This window comes from Rana temporaria, chromosome 2, assembly GCF_905171775.1.
Source record: "Rana temporaria chromosome 2, aRanTem1.1, whole genome shotgun sequence".
NCBI classification, from domain to species: Eukaryota; Metazoa; Chordata; class Amphibia; order Anura; family Ranidae; genus Rana; species Rana temporaria.
The window spans coordinates 146,428,257-146,451,603 of record NC_053490.1 but is presented as its reverse complement, the minus strand read 5'-3'; the positions used below and the strand labels follow the sequence as shown (position 1 = coordinate 146,451,603).

At 43.7% G+C, this 23,347-nt stretch overlaps 1 protein-coding gene across 1 annotated transcript in view; it reads left to right on the top strand.

Moving 5' to 3' along the window:
* The window catches only part of LACC1 (laccase domain containing 1), a 40,907-nt gene extending 18,955 nt beyond the window's left edge, over positions 1-21,952 (top strand). The window contains exons 4-6 of the mRNA XM_040341290.1: positions 2,765-2,930; positions 7,725-7,950; positions 20,949-21,952. Of these exons, the coding sequence (XP_040197224.1) occupies positions 2,765-2,930; positions 7,725-7,950; positions 20,949-21,123 (567 nt within the window). The 3' untranslated portion in view covers positions 21,124-21,952. The remainder of the gene's footprint in view (positions 1-2,764; positions 2,931-7,724; positions 7,951-20,948) is intronic.
* Positions 21,953-23,347: the final 1,395 nt, after the last annotated feature.

Below are 23,347 nucleotides of genomic sequence, written 5' to 3'. Positions count from 1 at the left end.
TTGACAGCTTAACTACTTCCCACCCGGCCACTGTACATATACGGCCAGGTGGGCGCTCTCTCCTTCAGAGTAGACGTTCAGGAACGTCCCTCAGAAGGAGGGGATCACACAAGCACACAGCGGCATGATCCCGATGCACTTGTGTCACCCGGACACGGTGCATCTCCGATTGGCAGGAGGGCTCTGTGATTGGCCCTCCTGATCACATGATGGCCGTATCCAATCACAGCCATCATGTGATGTAAATAGAGAGCCGGTTGCTAGCTGATCGGCTCTCCTCTCTTCGCACAGAATTCGTCGGTGAGTAGAGCGGATCTCTGCAGCCGGCCGGTGATCAGTGTGTATGAGCTGTTTTTTACAGCTTTTTACTCACTGATCACCAGTCTAGTGTCCCCACAGTGTAAACACACAATGTCCCCAAAACACATGTCCCCACACATGTCCCCACATATGTCTCCACACAGTAAAAACACATATGTAACAGTAAAATCATTATTGATTATCTGCATACATATGTCCGTGATCACCTGCGCACATCTGTATATGATCATCTGCGTACATCTGTCCGTGATCACACAAACCAATTATTATACACTTAACGGGATTATTTTTACCAAAAACATGTAGCAGAATGCATTTTGGCTTAAATTTATGACAACATTAGATTTTATTGGATTTCTTTTAAAATAGAAAGAAGAAAATATTGTTTTTTTCCCCCAAATTTCCACCCTTTTTTCGCTTATATCGCAAACATTTTTAATTGGAGTTGTGAATAAATACCACCAAAAGAAAGCTCTATTTGTGTGAACAAATCAATAAAAATGTAATTTGGGTAGAGCGTAGCATGACCGCGCAATTTTCATTGAAAGTGCTAGAGCGCTGAAAGCTGAAAATTGGTCTGGGAAGGAAGGGTGTGAAAGTGCCCAGTAGTGATGTGGTTAAAGACAAGCTGCAGTACAAAGCATTCACTATCCACTTGCCGACCGCAATGGTGGCTGACTTTCTCCTGTAAGCGCTCTGGTCGCTTTTTGAAGTGGTGGGAGGGGATGTTTCATTTACCCCCCCAACGTAGTTTGCCGGCGTTTCTCAGGCTAAATGTTTTTACTGGTGCTCCAGAGAAACAATCTGATGGTACCCCTGGCTGGTCAGAGGCAAATAGAGATCAGATCGCCTCTATAGCTTTGGATGATTGGAGCAACGTCATTGTTTCACTTTTGGTTTAGGACGGATGTAATCAATCTTTTATTTAATATTTTAAGCAAAAGATCAATTTTTTTTTTATCTTTTGTTTTTAAAGGTAATGGAGAGATCTGGGGTCTTTTTGACCCCAGATCTCTCCATAAAGAAGACCTGTAATCCTTATTTCTATTACAAGAGATGCCAGGGAGAAGCGAACGCATACATAAGTTGCACACGCATATATAAACAGTGTTAGTACCACATATGAGATATTGCAACAAACGTTGGAGCGAGAGCAAAAATTCTAGCCCTAGACCTCCTCTGTAACTCTAAACAGGTAACCCGTAAAAAGTGTTGCCTATGGAGATTTTTAAGTACGGCAGTTTTTTCGCCATTCCACAAGCTTGCACAATTTTGAAGCGTGACATGTTGGGTAAATATTTACTCAGCGTAACATTATCTTTCATATTTTACAAAAAAATTGTGGTATACAATTGTGGTGTGTATGTGTTTTTTTTTTATATTCATTAAATTGTATTTTTTGCAAAAAAATTGCATCTGAAAAACCGGTGCGCAAATACCGCATGACATAAAGAATTGCATCAATTGCCATTTTATTCTCATATATAATGTTTGAGGGTTATACATTTTTTTTATCACTGCACAGAAAGATTTTCTACAAAATTACCATGTCATAGTGGTCTTTCCTATTATATTCGCAGTCAGGGTACTCCAGTAGTTCCATTATTAAGCTGGTCAGACAGCAGATTGATCTTAGACTTTTTTTTTTTTTTTTTTTAAGAACTACCTGCTTATAGAAAAGTAGAAAAGGAAGTGTCAATACAATTAATCCAAATATAGCTATCACTTTTCAAATAAAGCTTTGAAAATAAAGACGGATCTGCGTGGTTTGATCCTACAAATGTGTGTTGGTGATTGTGTGCTTGCACCATACTGTAAATCCCACTGGGTCAGAATGTAGTGCACATGTACCCTGTAAAAGCCTGACAAATATTTTACCCATGTAGAAATATAGAAAGTAGGTTACAGCATTAAAGACAGTAATTTATCCATATACTTCCAAGTGTATCTAAACACAAAAACAAAAATGTAATATATTAGAGCTTACCAGGCCTTGGATGCGGTGACTGTATTCGTTTTCCTATTTCAGGCGTTATTATTCTTAGTTTCACCTGTTAATTCTGACAGTAAAACACTTCCTGTCCTATGATAATGCCCACTCACCCTTCTGTATCAGGATAGCAGAAACAAGAACCCCACCCCTGTTCTATTGTCAATAACATGGAAGGGTGTGGTGATAGCTAAGAACCATTGTGGAAAATGGTCATCATAGGCAGAGAACCCAGGAAGTTATCAGCTCACAGGATTTCTAGCAAGATGATTGGAGTAAATAAGAGACGTCGTTGTTAGCGTTTACACTTTAATAAATGAGACCATTTCATTTTTGTAAATACTAGAAGGCGTACAATGTAACACAAAATAAACACCAGATTCAGGGTCAAGGTAGAAAGTCCAGGACAGGAAAAAAAAATAACAGTTGTGTAAAAGTCTATTTTTCTTGTAGGTTGACCATGCAGCGATTGTGAAAATACTTGGGAAAACAGAACCAGAAAGATATGATGGAATAATCACCAACCAGAAAGGAGTTACAATTGCTGCCCCTGGTGCAGACTGTATTCCAATCCTTTTCTGTGATCCAGTAAAAAAAGCTTGTGGAGCAGCCCACTCAGGTAACATCACTACCAATCCTTCTTTTTTTATTCAAGTGAAAGGACATCAATCAATAAATATGCCTTAGGCCCCTTCCACATGGGGCAGGCTCCAACGACGTCCACCTGCTCAGTGGGAAATCTGTCCGCTGATCCCCATTGAGCAGGTGGATAGCTGGTTTGTGTCTGTTACGCTATGCAGAGCAGAAACAGACACAGACCACTCTCCTCTATCACCTGTCTGTTTACACCCAACTGCCATTTGTTCTGTTGGATTCCCCATTCGTCTCTTTTTTAGCGGATAGGATTAGATTGGATGCCAGCGGGTGTCAAAGGACACATGCCCATTGACACCCACCACTCCATAGAGATGACCGGAGGGTCTGATTGGGTCCGCCTAAAAAACTGACAGACAGACCAAATTGGTCCGCTAGTGTGAAAGGAGCCTTACATTCAAAGAATATATATAAAAAAAGTTATGTATTTCTCCAACTGGAGAAAAACATATATATTATCATTATCCATCTTCTTACCTGTGATATACACCCTGCATGTCTATGAGATAATTTTACATTACATAACACACAAATACATCTGATTACATCATTGAATCAGATTGTGGCCAACCATAACCTTAGGAGAAACCGAATTCATTACTAACATAGTACACTTTTTTAGAGAATATTTGCCATTCTCAACTGGGCTATATTTTTAATAAACAGCATAAAGTTAGACCCAATCCCCCCAAAAAAGTGCAAGGATGCCAGTTTCTCCATGAATATAGGGGTGTGATCTTCCATAGGTATTGGGTTGCATCCAGCAAGCTATCTACACCCCATTGCTATTGTCTCCCACTGTTGGCAATCACAGCCAGTGAGGAGGGAGAAGAGAGCGGGGCCAAGTCACCCTCTGTGTGTCCAGTTTAGAATATAGGTAAAGCCTTAAAGACACAAACCAAACCAAATACACAATACCACCAAATCAAATCACAATGTCTAGCTAGACTAGACAGAATAATTAACCCCCATTAAACAACAAAAAAAATATATGAAAGAGAAAGCTGATTGTGGGGAACAGCAATGGCATTTACTGGGTAGTGGCATGTGGGTACAGGCTGTTGCTTGGGGAGAAGGAGGCTGCAAAATCCAATAGCAACATGAAAGAGAAGACGAGGGGGAAAGAGCTTGTTCTATCTCATGAGGTCCCCGCTGAACACCAGGGAACCAATCTTTCTGAAGGGCCTGTGTTGACAGACTTGGTCTTGTGTTGATGCCATCAGGTTGAGACACTAATGAGATCATTCTTCTGACCTGCATTTTACATGCTTTAAATGTGTTTTGCATTCCAATAGACTTGCATCCCATTGTACACTACATAGTTACAGAGTAGGTGAGGTTGAAAAAAGACACAAGTCCACCACTAACACAAAGCCGTCAACACAGGCCCTAAATCTCATGTTTAAAGTGGTAGTAAAATCATCTTGGCCCTCTTTACCTACACGTAATCCTATAATAAAGCTTTCCTGTAGGTAAAACGACTACTGTATATTCCACAGAGCAGCCGGTTCCATCATCTGAAGGAACAGCATACTGTGCCGTTCCTTCAGAGGTCTGTGCCATAAACAGTTACTCTTGTGCACATGTGCGGAAGTGACATCATTGTGGCTCAGCCAATCAGATGGCCGGAGCCCACAAACCTGAAAAGAAATACCGGTGAAGATGGAAGCTGTGTCAGCAGTGAGGGCTTTGTTCTAAGGTGAGTCTCTTACCGATGCATACTAGCACAATATGACATTGCCTTGCAGGGGAAACGTTTTTTTTTTGGGGGGGGGGGGGGGGGGTCAGAGTTTACTACTGCTTTAACCCTGCCTTAGATTTGTTTGTAGTCAATAAAATTACAATATTACTAGAAAAGCAAAATTCCGATCTGCACTGTGATCTCATAGTGTAACTCCTCCTTTTAATGATAAAGTATGGATACATCAAGTCTGATTGGTTTATTAAAATTAAAAATGAAGTGAGCTCTTGACCTCCCCATCCTCCCATTGTTTCAGTGTGTCTTATTCATAAACAGAAGCAGTCCTGGCAATTATTGAAGCAATGTACCATGGGAAACCAAATCTCAATGTAAACATTTCTAAGAAAAGCAAAAACGGCTTATGACATGTTAAATGAAGAGGAAAATGATTTTGGATATTGGGGGAAAAGGGGGTAAATAAGTCTGAAAGAGTGTTTCTTTAAAACCAGTTCCTAGTAGTGAGTGCTCCTTTGAATCCAATTGCTGGGAAAATAGATATCCTGTAAAAGTGGTTTTATTTCCTGAATAGCAGTGGGGTGTGTGCCCTCTCTATCTCACCTCCTCTAAATATTTAACCTCTGAAGACCAGAAAACAGAAAAGTCCTAGCATAACACACGTCCTGACTCAACCAGAGTTTAGGTAATTATATTTTTTGGTAATACATGGGCGGTATTGGAGCCTTTGTTTGTTTCCAACAAAACACGCTTCTGCCTATTACTAATGACTTTTCTGTAATCTTCATTTTACTGCTGAAAATGATGCTAAACCAATTTGACCATTACGAGCACACAAACATGTTTTTTATTAGAAGGCTTCTTGTGGAGTGAAAAACAAGTCATTTCTAAATGAGCGTGTGCAGGGCCTGACATGACGACAGAGGGCACTGTAAGCTTTCACGGTGCTGTCGTTTTATATACTGAAGGCATGCCTTAGCTGCGACCAAGAGTGACAGCAATTCATAAGTGAATGCTTTGTGTGGAATCTCATAGATTAAATAACCCTTATGTATGTCAGTTTCGTGCACAATGAAAATAATTACTTTTGTAATGGATAAAGATGAGTAAAGACACGCATTCTCACACTCAGGTTGGGCTATTGATTAGACCCTTTTCACGCCTCTGCGTTTGTCGCATGACTCTGGAAGCGTGACCCCACCCAAGATGAGGAGTCCCATTATTTTCAATGGATCCATTCACACCTGAGTGTTCTTTTGCTTATCCCCTGTCATATGAAACTTGAAAAAATAAATGAGATGCTTTGGGGCAGAATTGTACATTTTTGGCCTCTTAGGCCTCGTACACACGATCAGTCCATCCGATGAGAACGGTCTGAAGGACAGTTGTCTTAAGTTAACCGATGAAGCTGACTGATGGTCCGTTGTGCCTACACACCATCGGTTAATAAACCGAACTTGTCAGAACACGGTGACGTAAAACACAATGACGTGCTGAAAAAAATGAAGTTCAATGCTTCCAAGAATGCGTTGACTTGAGTCTGAGCATGCACAGGTTTTTAACCGATGCTTTTGCATACTAACGATCGGTTTTGACCTATCGGTTAGGCGTCCATCGGTTCAATTTTAAAGCAAGTTCCTATTTTTTTGACCAAAGGTTAACTAACCGATGGGGCCCACACACGATCGGTTTGGACCGGTGAAAACGGTTCATCAGACCATTCTCACCAGATGGACCAATCGTGTGTACGCGGCCATAGACTTTAATGGGGGTGCCAGAAAAGTGTGTTTATGCTTGTTTTTTTAGGTGTTCCTATTTAAAAGTCTATGGTGTCAAAAAAAGTGTTCTTCTACTCCTGTACAATCTCCCAAAAAACATGAAACAAACTAAAACCCTCCAAATCACATGGCTATGCTTACAAGTGTGAATGGGGGCTTTTAACTTTACAGTATTTTTCCTTTTAATGTCTTTGTATAAATAAAATACTTATTTTTAGATGACCATGTGTGTTGTGGTGCTTAAAAATTCCATCTAGAGTCTACGGGCCAGATTCACATAGGTTAGCGGATCTTTAGATCCGCGTAACCTATGTGATTTAAGATCCGCCGCCGCAAGTTTTTGAGGCAAGTGGGTAATTCACAAAACACTTACCTCAAAACTTGCGGCGGCGTATCGTAAATCCCCCGGCGGAATTCAAATTCCGCGGCTACGGGGAGTGTACTATTCAAATCAGGCGCGTTCCCGCGCCGATCGAATAGCGCATGCGCCGTCCGGAAATTTTCCCAGCGTGCATTGCTCCAAATGACGTCGCAAGGACGTCATTGGTTTCGACGTTTACGTAAATTATGTCCATCCGTATGCGCGAACAACTTAGGCAAACAACGTAAAAAATTCAAATTTCGTCGGGGGAACGACGGCCATACTTAACATTGTCTGCGCCTCATAGAAGCAGGGGTAACTATACGCCGGAAAAAGCCGAACGCAAACGACGTAAAAAAAAAACGCCAGGCGGTCGTTCGTTTCGGAATCGGCGTATCTCCTCATTTGCATAATCGTCGCGTAAATAAAGCGAAACGCCACCTAGTGGCCGGCCTGGAATTGCAGCCTAAGATCCGATGGTGTAACACAGTTACACCTGTCGGATCTTAGGCATATCTATGCGTAACTGATTCTATGAATCAGTCGCATAGATACGACCGACGTAAATCAGAGATACGACGGTGTATCAGAAGATACATCGTCGTATCTCTATGTGAATCTGGCCTTATTTGCCCAATGGTTTAGATGTAAACCTGTACACCATAAAAAAAAAACTTGTGATCATTGAAAAATAAAATAGCAGTCTACAAAGAACCACAATGATTTTCTTGAAGGACATTGTGTAGTACTCAATCCTTTCATCTCAGGCTCCTATTGTCTCAAAACAACACTTTTGTATTTGTGCAAAAACATTTGTATTACTGTCATTGATATTTGAGCTGTTGTACGCATAATGTAATTTACCTCCAACTATTTTTATGAACTTTTTTCTAAAATGTGTACAAATATGGTGTCTTTTGGCAGGCTGGAAAGGGACACTGCTAGGAGTTTCAATGGCCACAGTAAACACCATGGTATCTGAGTACCAATGTGATATGAAGGATATACTGGTTGTTCTGGGACCATCAGTGGGTCCATGCTGCTTTACCCTAAAACGGGAAGAAGCCAGAGCTTTTCATGACATAGACCCACAATGTGTCCGACAGATTGAGTCCCCAAGACCATATGTTGATATCAGAAGAGCTACTCGGTAAGCCCAATTTTTCTTTCAACAATGTACTCTAATGCTTTCCCTAATAAAATACATTAAACCAAATGTTTACTTTTATACCATGTGCGCAATAAATGCTACAGTAGTGATAAGAATTATTTTTTCTGCAGTTGTGTAGATTATTTTCCTGTATGATTTATACATTATCTGTTGCACAGTAGTTCCTAAAATAACAGAATGTTAAAGGTGAAAGCAAGATTGTGTTCTAGTAATGTGTAATTTTTACTGCACACATATATATATATATATATATATATATATATATATATATATATATATATATATATATATATATATTCATAGAGCGTTCCTAAGTAAATCTCACTTCCTAGGCTGACCACTTAATTTAGCTCTCTGTGCATGTAGTACAGTGTTTCTTGGGTTCTGTCATTTCTTGGCTTTGCTTTCCTTCTCATTGTATACAAGTCTGAAGATTACATTAACTGATAAAGACAAGACCTTGCTTTTTAATAAGTAAAAAGTTCACATAATTCAATAGACCTTGCAATCTTTTGCAAACTGTCTGGCCCCGTACACACGACTGAGTTTCTCGGCAGAATTCAGCCAGAAACTCGATCGGAGCTGAATTCTGCCGAGAAACCCGGCCGTGTGTACACTTTCGGCCGAGGAAGCCGACGAGTTCCTCGTCGAGCCAAATAGAGAACATGTTCTTTATTTCCTCGTTGTTCAATGAGGAAAGTTGGCTCGCCGAGATCCTCGGCGGCTTCACACAGAACTCGACGAGCAAAACGATGAGTTTTGCCCGTCGAGTTCCTCGGACGTGTGTACGGGGCCTTAGGTTTTAGATTATGTTCTCTATTACTAAAGAGTCTTTTTACTAAGTTTATGAGAGGTATACGTATCAATTTATTTGATTACCGTATATACTCGAGTATAAGCCAACCTGAGTATAAGCCGAGGTACCTAATTTTACCACAAAAAAATGGGAAAACATATTGTCTCGTGTATAAGCCGAGGGTGAGAATGCAGCTACTGTAAGCAGAAATGAGGATCAACAATGCCCATTTGCACGCCTCAATGTACCCATTGCAACCTCACTGTGCCAATTTGACACTGTGCCCACCCTCACTGTGCCCACCCTCACTGTGCCAATCCTCACTGTGCCCATCCTCACTGTGCCCATCCTCACTGTGCCCATCCTCACTGTGCCTGTTGTCAGTGTACCTGAAATTGAGAGGCTGCAGGCGTCCATTCATTGTTTAAATCTCACAGTCTTCTCCTGGTCCCTTCCGTGATAGGCATTTCTCAGTAGACACAGTTCCGCGTATCACGGACGTTCTCTCATCCTCGGACTCAGTTTCCCAGCAGACACTGTGTTCAGTGTTCCGCCACTCACGGACGTCCTTTTGTCCGAGGATGAAAAGGGGTCCGTGATTGGTGGAACACAGTGTCTGCTGGGATGGGTGAGGATGAGGGAATGTTCATGATAGGCGTTTCTCAGCAGACAGAGTTCCGCCTATCATGGAAGGGACCAGGAGACCGCAAGTTTTAAATGATGGAAGCCCGCAGCCTCTCAATAATTTTAGGTACACTGACTCAAGTATAAGCCGAGGGGGGCATTTTCAGCCCAAAAAAGGGCTGAAAATCTCAGCTTATACTCGAGTATATACGGTACTGATTATTTTCTATTTTAAGATGGCTGTACAATGTCATCAAATTCATGCTGAATTAGGCAAAATCTAAGCTGTGGGTGGCCCTGCTAACACCACCAGACTCAAGAGTCGTTTTTATTTTCAAATTCTGAGAATTCTCAAATTTTAAGAAGAGAATCGGGTGGAAAATCAGATGCAGTCAGTTCTCAGATATTCAGCAGAGGCTGGTCCTGCTGGCTGTGGAATAGCTGGCAGGGGGGATTCCTTAATCCATGCTGTTTAGTGTGGATGGAGGAATCTATTAGATTTCTCTCATTCAGCCCACACATAGGGAGGTTGTAATATGTCTGCCTTCGTTAGAGGCTGGCCCAGGCTGGGGGAAAGGGTTCAAGAGGAGCTCCAGGCTTCTTCAGAAAACATTTTAAAGCCAGCAGCTGCAAATACTGTAGCTGCTGACTTTTTTCAATATTAGGGAACTTACCTGTCCAGGCATCGGTATCCTCACCCGAGCCACTTCTTCAATCGGCTATCGTCGGATGCTGTCTCCGCCTTGCGGCTTCGCAACTGGTTTCCTACTGTACATGCGCGAAATGCGCTGGTATTTTTTTTTTAAATGGGCCACAGTCTCCTGTGACCTGTGAAGTGTCCTAGAAGGCTGCAGGGAAAAGGGGGGGGGGGAACTTTCAAAAGAAACTGAGAAGGAAGTGGAAATGGGTACCTGTCAAAACCTGGTTCCCGGTCTCCCCCCCCCCTCCCAAAAAAAAAGTTACAAAAATGGCAGCAGAGAGGGGGAGAAGGCAGAAAAGCGGAGCTTCCCCTTTTGGGTGGAGCTCCTCTTTAAGTTATGTGTGCTCAGTTTCTGTGCTTTTTGGTCCCAGCCGGCCCACCTGTGGTATAAAAAGGGGGCAGGCTGAGGTCCAGGACTCTCGGCTAGTGGTCATGACCCACACTGTGAAAAGTGACGACTGCACCTGAGCCACTTCTTCAATCGGCTATTGGATGCTGGCTCCGCCTTGTGGCTTCGCAACTGGTTTCCTACTGTACATGCGCAAAATGCGCTGGTCTTTTTTTTTTAAATGGGCCACAGTCTCCTGTGACCTCTGAAGTGTCCTAGAAGGCTGCAAGGAAAGGGGAGGGGGCAAACTTTCAAAGCAAACTGAGAAGGAAGTGGAAATGGGTACTTGTCAAAACCTGGTTCCTGGTCTCCCCCCCCCTCCCAAAAAAAAGTTACAAAAATGGCAGAAGAGAGGGGGAGAAGTTATGTTTAAGTTATGTGTGCTCAGTTTCTGGGCTTTTTGGTCCCAGCCGGCCCACCTGTGGTATAAAAAGGGGGAAAGCTGAGGTAGAGGACTCTCGGCTAGTGGTCATGACCCACACTGTGAAAAGTGACGACTGCACCTTGTAGTCTGTCAGTACAGCGGTTCCAGAGGACAGACAAGTATTGGAATTGAACAGTGGCGGCTGGTGCTCAAAATTTTGGGGGGGGGGGGGGAGCAAACAAATGAAAAAAAAAAGACAATTGCAGCCTCACTGTGCCTATCAAAGGCAGCCACTGTTCCCATCAAAGGCAGCCACTGTGCCCATCAAATGCAGCCACTGTGCCATGCCATCTATTGTCGCCACTGTGCCATCAATTGTCGCCACTGTGCCATCAATTGTTGCCACTGTGCCATGCCAAATGCAGCCACTGTGCCATGCCAAACGCAGCCACTGTGCCATCAAACGCAGCCACTGTGCCATCAATTGTCACCACTGTGCCCATCAATTGTCACCACTGTGCCATGCCAAACGCAGCCACTGTGCCATCAAACGCAGCCACTGTGCCATGCCATCAATTGTTACCACTGTGCCCACATCAGTTGTCGCCACTGTGCCCACATCAATTGTCGCCACTGTGCCCACATCAATTGTCCCCACTGTGCCCACATCAATTGTCCCCACTGTGCCCACATCAATTGTAGCCACTGTGCCCACATCAATTGTCCCCACTGTGCCCACATCAATTGTCCCCCACTGTGCCCACATCAATTGTCCCCACTGTGCCCACATCAATTGTCCCCACTGTGCCCACATCAATTGTCCCCACTGTGCCCTGTAAAATGCTGCAAGTCAGATTGCCCCCCCCCCCCGCCCAGCACTTACCTTTCTGGGGTTCACCATCCTCCTTCCACGGTCCCTCGATGTCTTCTGCCGCCCTCGATGACGCTTCAGCCAATCAGGTTACTGATAACCAGAATCAGTGAACCTGATTGGCTGAGACGGCCTTCAGTCTTATCCAAGGGATGTAGCCAGCCTACGTTCCGAGGATAAGACATCCGGGAGCTGAAGGGCTGTACTCGGAATGCCTATCAGAGCCAGCGGCTCTGATAGGCACTTCCGCACAGCCAATCAGCTGCCGTTATTCAGATAGCCGGCGCCCAATGTCCGGTTATCTGAATAGGCTGGCCACAATAACATACACTCATGCAATCCATGAGTGTATGTTATTTGCGCGGCGCTGCAGAACAACATTTTAAAAGCCTTAAAGGGCCCGTTTTTCTTTTATGACTACAGGAGGGGGCCGCGCCCGGGCGCCCCCTATGGACGGGCCGCCACTGGAATTGACTACTACCTTTTTTGGAGGCATTTGACAGGTAGGGAGGAGGTGATATGTCACCTCTTCACAGCCTGTTTTAACCCTGTAAATGCCAGACCACCGTGCTGCCACAACACACATTATATGCAATTGATAGCAGTTGTGGCACACCCCAACACACTTAAATGAAACACCCTCAGTGGCAGCAATGTGCTGTTTTCTTTGGTGCACCCAGCAGAGCATCATGGCATGTGTACAGCCCTGAGTGGCTGCATATCTACCCCCGCCTTTAGTGCCCCTTGGCAGCCAATGTGAATGGGCCCTAAATCGAGCCATGCACACAAAGATTTATTTTGGCCATTTTTTTTAAATCGCCCCGTCCCGACGAGCTCGCGCCCAGAAGCGAACACATACGTGAGTAGCGCCCGCATATGAAAACAGTGTTCAAACTACACAAGTGAGGTATCACCGCGATCGTTAGAGCGAGGGCAATAATTCTAGCCCTAGACCTCCTCTGTAGCTCAAAAGATGCAACCTATAGAATTTTTTGAATGTCACCTATGGAGATTTTTAACCAGTTAAGCCCCGGACCAATATGCAGCCTAAAGACCCAAGGTGTTTTTACAGTTCGGTACTGCGTCGCTTTAACAGACAATTGCGCGGTCGTGCGACGTGGCTCCCAAACAAAATTGGCGTCCTTTTTCCCCCCACAAATAGAGCTTTCTTTTGGTGGTATTTGATCACATCTGCGGTTTTTAGTTTTTGCGCTATAAACAAAAATAGAGCGACAATTTTGAAAAAAATGCAATATTTTTTACTTTTTGCTGTAATAAATATCCCCCAAAAACATATATAAAAACATTTTTTTTCCTCAGTTTAGGCCGATGCGTATTCTTCTACCTATTTTTAGTAAAAAAAATCGCAATAAGCGTTTATCGATTGGTTTGCGCAAAATTTATAGCGTTTACAAAATAGGGGATAGTTTTATTGCATTTTTATTATTTTTTTTTTTTTTACTACTAATGGCGGCGATCAGCAATTTTTTTCGTGACTGCGACATTATGGCGGACACTTCGGACAATTTTGACACATTTTTGGAACCATTGTCATTTTCACAGCAAAAAATGCATTTAAATTGCATTCTTTATTGTGAAAATGACAGTTGCAGTTTGGGAGTTAACCACAGGTGGCGCTGTAGGAGTTAGGGTGCACCTAGTATGTGTTTACAACTGTAGGGGGGTGTGGCTGTAGGAATGACGTCATCGATCGTGTCTTCCCTATAAAGGGAATGACGCGATCGATGCGCCGACACAGTGAAGCACGGGGAAGCCGTGTTTACACACGGCTCTCCCCGTTCCTCAGCTCCGGGGAGCGGTCGCGACGGAGCGGCTATAAACAAATAGCCGCGCCGTGGTCCCGGATCGCTCCCCGAGCGGACCCGACCTCCGCATGTAGCGGGGGGGGTCCCGATCGGACCCCCCACCCGCTAACAGGCGAGGACGTACATGTACGCCCATGTGCCTGTACGTGCCATATTGTGGACGTATATGTACATGCGGGGGTCGGGAACTGGTTAAGGGTAAAAGTTTACGCCATTCCACGAGCGGGCGCAATTTTGAAGCGTGACATGTTGGGTATCATTTTACTTGGCGTAACATTATCTTTCACAATATATAAAAAAAATATACGTTGTTTCCGTAAGCGTAAGGTTACCCCTGCTATATGAGGGGTAACCTTACGCTAGTCTGCCGTATGCCATATTAAGTATGGCGTCCGGTAAGCTTTGTCTTTTTCCGTCGTTTACGTCGCGAATACGACTTTACGTCAATGACGCTCACGTCGGCGTCATTGACGTTTTCCGTCATGAGCTGAAGAATGCGCACTGGGCTATTTTTACGGCCGGCGCATGCGCAGTTCGATCGGCGCGGGGGCGCGCTTAATTTAAATACAAGCCGCCCCCTTTGAATTATGCGGCCATATGCCGGGCCATTTACACTACACCGCCGCAAATTACGGAGCAAGTGCTTGGAGAATACGGCACTTGCTCCAGTAAGTTGTGGCGGCGTAGTGTAAATGGCTTACGCTACGCTGCCACGGATTCTATGTGAATCTGCCCCAGTGTCTGTACAACTTTTTGAGTTATGGGTGATACGGGAGCCGCATGGTCAATGGAAAGTATATAAGAGGACAGGGAGCCTGGCAGGATTGGCGATCAGGCAGTAAGCCTATAATGTGAAAGTGGCCAGCATAAAAGCAGACCCTGACTTTCTTTTTCCACTTTCCATAATATCACGCCTCACTCCTTTCACACACATATATATATATATATATATATATATATATATATATATATAAATCTTTTTCTTTTTAAAGAACTGTATGTAACTGGTCCCAGCTACCTGCAGTCCTTTGGGATATTCATATCACACATCTCATCGGTATGCTATTAGGGGGCCAGATCCAGCAACCAGGAAAAGGAAGCTGTCTCTCAATGACGTAAGAAATTAAGATAGCGGTACTGGATGGGATGTGCAGTAGTTGAGCAGAATTTACCGAGGATAACACAGTGAACAAAGGGAGAGAGAATTTAAAAAATTAACACAAATAAAACAATTCAATGAAAGCCGTAAGACTATTTGGATAAATCTATTCCTAAACCATATACTGTATAAAGGCTCTCTGCAGAGTAGTATTATGTATGAAAGGTTAGAGAGGACATGCTGTAAGTGGGTCGTGTACTGTGGCTGTAGAGGAATTAACTAAACTTGCATTACTTATTATGTCAAATATTCATGGATAGGAGCTCCCCCGAGTGCTATGTTTTATTTAGTTAGTGGTACATCCAGTACAGCCCACTGTACTTGCAATGTATTAATCTTTTAAATTCAAATACATTATGGATGTAGCACAATATATTTAATCCTGTAAATTAAATAAAGTATTGGAACACTGTAAATGTACGACAGGAGTGTAATTCTATACACAGAACCATTTATCTAAAGCCATCCACAGCAACAGCAATTCTACACCTCTTAAAATCAGAATTATAACACTGCTGTAGAGCTAAATTGGCTTGCAGAGCTGTAATTGATTCTGGTTTTATATAATCTATTCTTTCTCCTTTATTTCCTTAAAGCTGGACTTAAAATAAAAATCCCCTCTTGCAGTGGGTCTACACCAGTGGTTCTCAACCTGGGGGTCAAATGATGACTTGCCAGGGGTCACCAAATCCTGGGCTGTTCCTGAAGCCCGCACCGCTCTCCCAACTTTTTTGTGCCTGCCCATCAGGGCTGTCCCTGGAGCCTGCAGCCACCCACTCAGCCACTTTACAGCATGGGGGGGGGGGGGGGGGCACAGACTAGAGGTCAGCTGACTGGTGAGGAATGTGAAGTGGGAGGGGCTGGAGGAGACCCCATATCCTGATTTTGGCATAGGTGTCATTGCTGCAAGACACCACAGACCTGGAGACACAGTGAGTAACAGCACTGCCACTCATCCCATTCCCCCCCAACCAAGGAGTAAGAAAAGGAATAAAAATAGAGAATACACAGAAGGGAGATGAAAAAGGGAGAGAAAGAATAAGAGAAAAAGCTAGAAAGATGGCTAGCGAGAGGGATGGAGAAAAGAAAAACAAGAAATTAGGATAGAGAGAGATAAAAGAGAAAGAAAGGAGAAGAAAGAGAAAGAGTGGCACATCCTAAAATGTACTATAAGGGTTTTTAATACTGTACAAGAGGAAAGGACTAAATATCCGTGGGTTAGGGGCGCAAAATTACTCATCTTGCCTTGGGTACTGACAACCCACGCTACGAAAATAATTTTACTGTTAGAGGTCCCCACACATTGGGACATTTTATTAAGGGGTCCCGACCCTAGAAAGATTTAGAACCACTGGTCTACACGCATACACACACTTAAATGCTTGTTTATGTCTGGGGGTCTCAGAAAATCGAAGTCTAATCCTCCTCTCCAGCGTATGCCTCTCTACCGCTAGACAGATCCCAGTGTCATCCTCTCCCCTACACTCTATCAGTCTTAAATCCTCTGATGTCACCAATACCAATGTAGGTTCCCATGGCCTTGCACTGGATGTGAAGATGCTGAAGAGAAATCCACTGTCGGAGCATGGGGGAGAACCATCTGTTGGGGGTACAGAGGACTGGATATGTGAAACTACTTTTCACTGCTCCTAGGCATACATGAGCATTTAACCCTTGAACTGTGGGTGCAGCCCCACTGCAAAATAGTATTTTTACTTTTCCGGGTTGGACTTTAACTTTTTCCAATGCATTTTGTCCCTTCACTATTTTGTAGGAGTTATAGCATAAGGAAGTTACAGGAAATGTATCTCCCTTAGGTACCCATAGTGAAACGGTGATAATATAATTGTTTTAGGCAACAGTTTTCTGTTCTGTATGGAACATGAACAATTGACACACAAGCTTTCCTCTTTCCATTATTCCAAGTTTTTGGTAGGAATCTATTTTGATATTGATGATTTGGTGCGCCTCATTTCTGCCCAGTGACAAAGAAGAGGTCACTCCATATGAAAGGGAATAGTGGATTGTTCAGTTCTTAGTGATTATATATATATATATATATATATATATATATATATATATATATATATATATATATATATATATATATATATACAGTACAGTATATGGCAAGCATAATTCTGTGTACTTGATGGAGATCTTTCTTAACAATCTCTCCTTAAAAACTCAGCAGGACACACAACAGTTCAGACCTCTTCTGGCTTGCTGGGGCTGAATTGGTCATGTGTAATACATAATACAGAAATCCAAATATACTATATTGTCAAAAGTATTGGGACACCTGTCTTTACACTCACATGAACTTTAATGGCATCCCAGTCTTAGTCCGTAGGGTTCAATATTGAGTTAGCCCACCCTTTACAGCTATACCAGCTTCAACTCTTCTGGGAGGGCTGTCCACAAGATTTAGGAGTGTGTCTATGGGAATGTTTTTTTTTTTAACAACAAGGTTGTTTTTTATTGATCCAAAAATGGTACATGACACAGTACAAGTAGCAAAGAAACCGAGTATATGATACACAATGTACATGAGACAGGAGAGAACCCACAGGGTGTGCCAAAGAGTATACATCTATTCTAGAAACAAACAACAAAATACAGCCAAGGAAATGAAGGGAAGAGGGGGGAGGGGAGAGGAGGAATCCTGCAGCCAGCAGCTACATAGAGGAGGACCCCTATAGGCTCAGGATCAAGTGGGGTCAATCCAAGGGCCCCACACACACTCATTCTTCAGTGGGCACCCTCTGTTCATGTATGTCAATTTGTACAAAGGCAATACAGCATTAACCAAGTCCATCCAGGCCCCTACTGTAGGCGGTGCCCTGGAATTCCATTTGAACAGAATCACTTTTTTGGCATAAAAGAGTAACATTGATAATAGAAGTTTAGTATATCTGGGCTCTGGTCATTATCATGTATCCCCAGCAAGGCCAAAGCAGCAGAAACCGAGATATCCAAATGCAGACGGACATTAATAAAATCGAAAATGGCAGCCCAATAGTCTATGAGTTTGGGGCAGGCCCAAAACATATGGACATATGTAGCATCAGGAGAATGGCTTTGGGGGCAGTTAGGAGAGCGTTGCGGATATATTCCATGCAGCCTCTGAGGCATAAAGTATACCCTATGCAAGAATTTCGTCTGTATCAGTTTATCTCTAGATGATATCACTAATTTGTAGCTATCCTCAAAACTGTCTTCCCATGATGACCCCTGCCACAGAAAAGAGCCAATACAGCCATCCAACTCTTTAAAAAATGAAGGGGAGATCCACACAAGGCAATTCCTAAAAATATAAGTAAACTTTGGTAGGTATATCATTTTCAAAACGTTAATACGTCCTAAAAGATTAAGCGGTAAATTGGACCATCGGGAACAGTGGTCCCTAAGGCATTCAAAAACCGGTTGCAGATTAAGGCGATGGAAGGACTGAAGATCCAGAGAGATCCTAATCCCTAAATATGTAAACTCTTCAACCCACTGCAACGCAGTCTGGGGGGCCATGTCTCTAGCTCTCACGTCCAGGACAGATTTAGTCCAATTAATACATATCCCAGAGAACTTGCCAAACTCGTCAAAGATTTCAAGGGCAGCAGTCAGGGAAGCCACCACATCATGTAAGTACAGAAGGGTGTCATCCGCGTATAAATAAATCTTCTCCTCCAGAGGGCCGACCCGGAGTCCCTCAATGCGACCCGAGTCCCTGACCAGGACCGCAAGGGGTTCCAGGGTCAACAAACTAGGCGACAGGGGGCATCCCTGTCGGGTCCCCCTCCGGAGGAGAAAGTAGTCAGACAAAAAATTGTTTATCCGGATCCTAGCTCTAGGGGTCCTATAGAGCATACCTAGCCACCTGAGGAATTTAGGCCCTACACTGAACCTCTTTAGCACCTCCCAAAGATACTCCCATTCTACAGAATCAAAAGCCTTCTCTGCGTCGAGAGAGGCTATGACCCTAGTTCCCCCGTTTTCATGGGATGTGGCCAAATTCAGGAAAAGGCGCCGGATATTGATGTCAGTGCCCTTGCCCGGCATAAACCCAGTCTAAACTACTTGAACAAGGTCCTCAATCACTTTACCAAGTCTGATAGCCAACATTTTTGCGAGGATCTTGGCATCCGCATTAATCAAGGAAATAGGCCTATATGAGGCACATTCCTCAGGGTCCTTACCAGGCTTGGGCACCAACACCACTACTGCCTCAGACATAGATTCTGGGAGGGATTCTAGATTATAAAAATGCTGTAACATTGAGGTAAGCCTGGGAGCAAGAAGCTCCTGGTAGGCCGAGTAGAACTCGACGGGTATCCCATCCGGTCCAGGGGTCTTCCCGGACTGCATGGAGGCCAAGGCTCCCTGCACCTCTTCCAGGGAGACATCTGCATCCAACATAGCACATTTCTCTTTGTCTAAGGAGGGGAGGGAAACCTGGTCTAAGTACCGAAGCAGATCAGAGCAGTCATAGCACGCCTTAGAAGAGTAAAGAGCTTGATAGTATTTCAGAAACCTGGCACCAATGTCCGTGGATGATGTCAGCAGCCCACCATCCCGATTCCGTAGTCTACCAACATGAGTCACAGGATGCTGCCCCCTGGCAAGCCAAGCCAGCAGCTTACCATTCTTGTCCCCGTATTCAAAAACCCTCTGAGCACTCTCAAGCATAGATTTCTTACTAAGGTCTACCCTAAGCAGGGACAAGTCCCTCAGGGCATCTTGCCAGATCACATAATGATCCGAGTCAGGAGACCGCATATATGCTGCCTCTCATAATTTCGCCCGTTCTTCAAGATCTCTCAGAGACTGCATGGATTCCTGCCTGCGCACCGCTATCCGAGCCATATACTCTCCTCTGAGTCAGGATTTAAAAGCGGCCCACTCAGTCAGGGGGGAAATAGTGTCCTCATTATTCATCCAAAAGGTACAAAGGGCCTCCGGCATCTCTACCTGTATCTCAGGGTCCATAATCCAGTACCTGGACAGCCTCCACAGCCGAACGCCCACTATCTGAGAAAGCTGGATAGTAACAGATATCGGAGCATGATCCGAGATACCCTTAGAGAGGATTTCAGCACTGACTACCCTCCGTACAAGAGCGGGGGAGGAAAACGACAGGTCAATGCAGGACATGGTCCGATAAGTGCTAGAGAGGCAGGTATATTCCCTGTTAGAGGGATGAAGATGACGCCAAATGTCCGTCATATGAAAGGCAGTCGCCCAATTGGCAAGACCATGTTGCTGGGGTCCAGAGGCATGGAGTCTGTCCAGATCCCTAGATGGAACCAAGTTAAAGTCACTGATAACCAGGACATTTTCAACATTGTACATCGTAGCCTGCTGCATAAGTGAGTGTAGAACATCTAAATCAGCTGGGGGAGGCAGATACACCCATACCACCACAAAGGGGACCTCTGAGATCAGAGCGTGCAGAAGCACATATCTGCCCCCCGAGTCAAGCTTCACATCCAAAAGCCGAAAGGGCAGGGATCTGTGCACCAGAATACTAACTCCTCTGGTGTAGTTAGAGTAGGGAGCATGATAGTGCGCACCGACCCACGCCCGCTTCAGACTCAGATTCGGGATCCCACAAGATGTGTCTCCTGAAGGAAACACACCTGAGGATGTAGCTTTCTCAAATAATTAAGTACCAGAGAGCGCTTGACTGCTGAATTCAGTCCCCTCACATTCCATGAAACTACCATGCACTCAGCCATGAGGGGGACGTAGGATGGGAATGTTTGACCATTCTTTTAGAAGCGCATTTGTGAGGTCAGGCACTGATGTGGGCAAGAAGGCCTGGCTTGCAGTCTCTGCTCTAATTCATCCCAAAGGTGTTCTATCAGGTTGAGGTCAGGACTCTGTGCAGGCCAGTCAAGTTCCTCCACCCCAAACTCACTAACTCATCCATGTCCTTATGGACCTTGCTTTGTGCACTGGTGCGAAGTCATTTAGGGACAGGAGGGGTCCATCCCCAAACTGTTCCCACAAAGTTGGGAGCATCAAATTGTCCAAAATGTCTTAGTATGTTGATGGCTTAAGAGTTCCCTTAAGTGGAACTAAGGGGCCAAGCGCCTATGGGTAAAGCTAAAGATACACTGCTTATATTTAATCTTCCCTGGTTCACCCCCCCCCCCCATCCCTATCAACATATGGTAATAGGAACTCTAAGAATTTTTTTTCATGGAAACATATTAAACCTTTACATACGTGATTATTATGTTTTATTCATAGTATTCTCCTGGAACGTGGTGGCATTCTGCCTCATAATATTCAAGATGACACCATTGCAGACAAGAGCCAAAATGTCACACTTTGCACCTCCTGCCATCCTGAGAAATTTTTCTCTCATGTTCGAGACGGTGAAAATTTTGGAACACAAATCTGCTTCATAGCCATCAGAGAATAATCAAGAAGGACTCATTGATCTACTCAGGAAAGTGAAGGAAGCATATATGTGCCCTATTTAATGTATTATGACTGAACCAAAATGCAACAGATTAAGTATTGTGTTTCTTTTTTTTACTGTTTGTAAATTATGTGACAGATTATTAAGAAACTTCATAAAAAAATGACTGTGTGATAGTCAATGCAATTTAGCAATGTAATTTATACTCATTAGAAATCTCTATTGGTTATATGCTCAAACTGATAAGAAAGTGCGGGTAGATAATATTAAACAGCTATGAGCTGCTGGTAATAGTAACAACAGGTGTATATGTACAATGTGTATATACAAGTGACAATGGTAGATGCCAGACCTAGTTTTGTCCCTGCAGGTGAACTTATGGACTTGTTGGTCCATTATTGTGCTGGTGAAAAGTAGAAAAACAGAAATCCTTGCCAGTGGGAAAGATGCTGTTTTGTTTCCTTACCAGCAAGAGCTTTAATTATGAAAGAACCTCATGGTCGACCGAAGATGCTAAGATACAGGAATTAAGAGTTAAAAAAAATAGGTCAACAAGCTCAGAAAATGGGTATGACATTGGATATTTTAGAGAGAGAGAGATAAAGATATATACATATATATTCTGTCCTACATCTCTATCAGGGAACAGCCAATTTTTCAATAATCAAATTTTCCCAAAAGCTGAGCTGATATACAAAACAAAGAATCCTTTAATTCCGTTGTGTATTCCTTTAAGAATAATGAATTGCATCTTTATATAAAACAAGCTGGCCATACACTGTTATGCCGCGTACACACCATCACTTTATGTGATGAAAAAAAACGACGTTTTTAAAAACGTCACTTTAATTGACCATGTGTGGGGGAAAACGTTGTTTTATGTCTTGTAAAAAACGACCAAAAAAAATTGAAGCATGCTTCAATTTTATGTGTCGTTTTTCAAAAGTGCACTTTTTACTTCACAGAAATTGACCGTGTGTAGCAAAAAGCGTCGTTTTCTAAGACGTTTTTTCATCCACGCATGCCCAGAAGCTACTTATGAAGTAAGCTTCAATGGTAAAACGTGGTGGAACGTAACCTCACTTTGCAAGATCATTGTGAGAAAACGATGGTGTGTAGGCAACTTCGTCTTTGAAAATTGAAGTTTCAAAAACGTCATTTTTTACTTCACAGAAAGTGTCGTTTTTTTTCATCACATAAAGTGATGGTGTGTACGCGGCATTAGAACTGAGGCTGCAATTCTAATTATGAGTGGCCTTTCGGCAACATCTGGATCAACAAACATTGATTGAAAAGTTGAAGTAGCCAGGAAGAAAATTGTGTGAACAGTGACTGCACTGTGGGTTCCGGCTGTCAGAATACAATAGTTGGCAGAGGATATTCAGCCATCAATGCTATTTAGCGTGTATGGAGGAAAGGACTGGTTTCAGCGGCCAAGTGATAAAAATTGAAGTGTGTATTGGAAACTTAATTTGTCAATTTAAAAAAAATTAAAACCAGAAGCTGCAAATACTGTAGCTGCTGACGTTCAATAAAAGGACACTTACCTGTCCAGGGATCCAGTGTTGTCCTCACCCATGGCTGCTCTTCGCCAGCCTTCGGGTCCCTGGCGCTGCCATGCTAATTCTGGCAAACTGGCTGTGACTCCTTGCAGCTTCATAGCTAGCTCCCTACTGTGCACGCCCTGTAAATGGCCCTGTGACATGTCCCAAGAGGCTGCAAGCAGAGAGAAGAGGGGCAAATGTATACTTGGATTGCCTAGGTGACGCAGGCAAAAGTTGGAGCAGGTACCTGCTATCCCCCCCCCAAGAAAAAAAAAATTCAAATTTGAAGGGAACGGGGTGGGGTGGGAAGGAGAGAGAGGCAGAAAAGCAAAACTTCCCTTTAGAGTTGAAGTTCTACTTTAAATATCTTCCATAAACACACACACATACCTCCCAACTTTTAATAATGCAACCGCGGGACACAGCACATTTTTGGAGGGGGGGGGGGAATGGGTGCCACCGCCACGGGACGGCGAAATTTTATTTCTGGTGACACAAATGTTGTTGAGCGGAGGGGGGGGGGGTTGTACTACCGCGGGACTGGCGATTTTGTATTTTTTGGTGGCATCGAGGTTGTTGAGTGGGGGTACTACCGCTGGATTAGTGCGGGGGGGTCACATTGAACTAGTGGGGGGGCCTACCTCCTTTTCTCCTCCTTCCGTGCTGCCTCCTCAAGCACA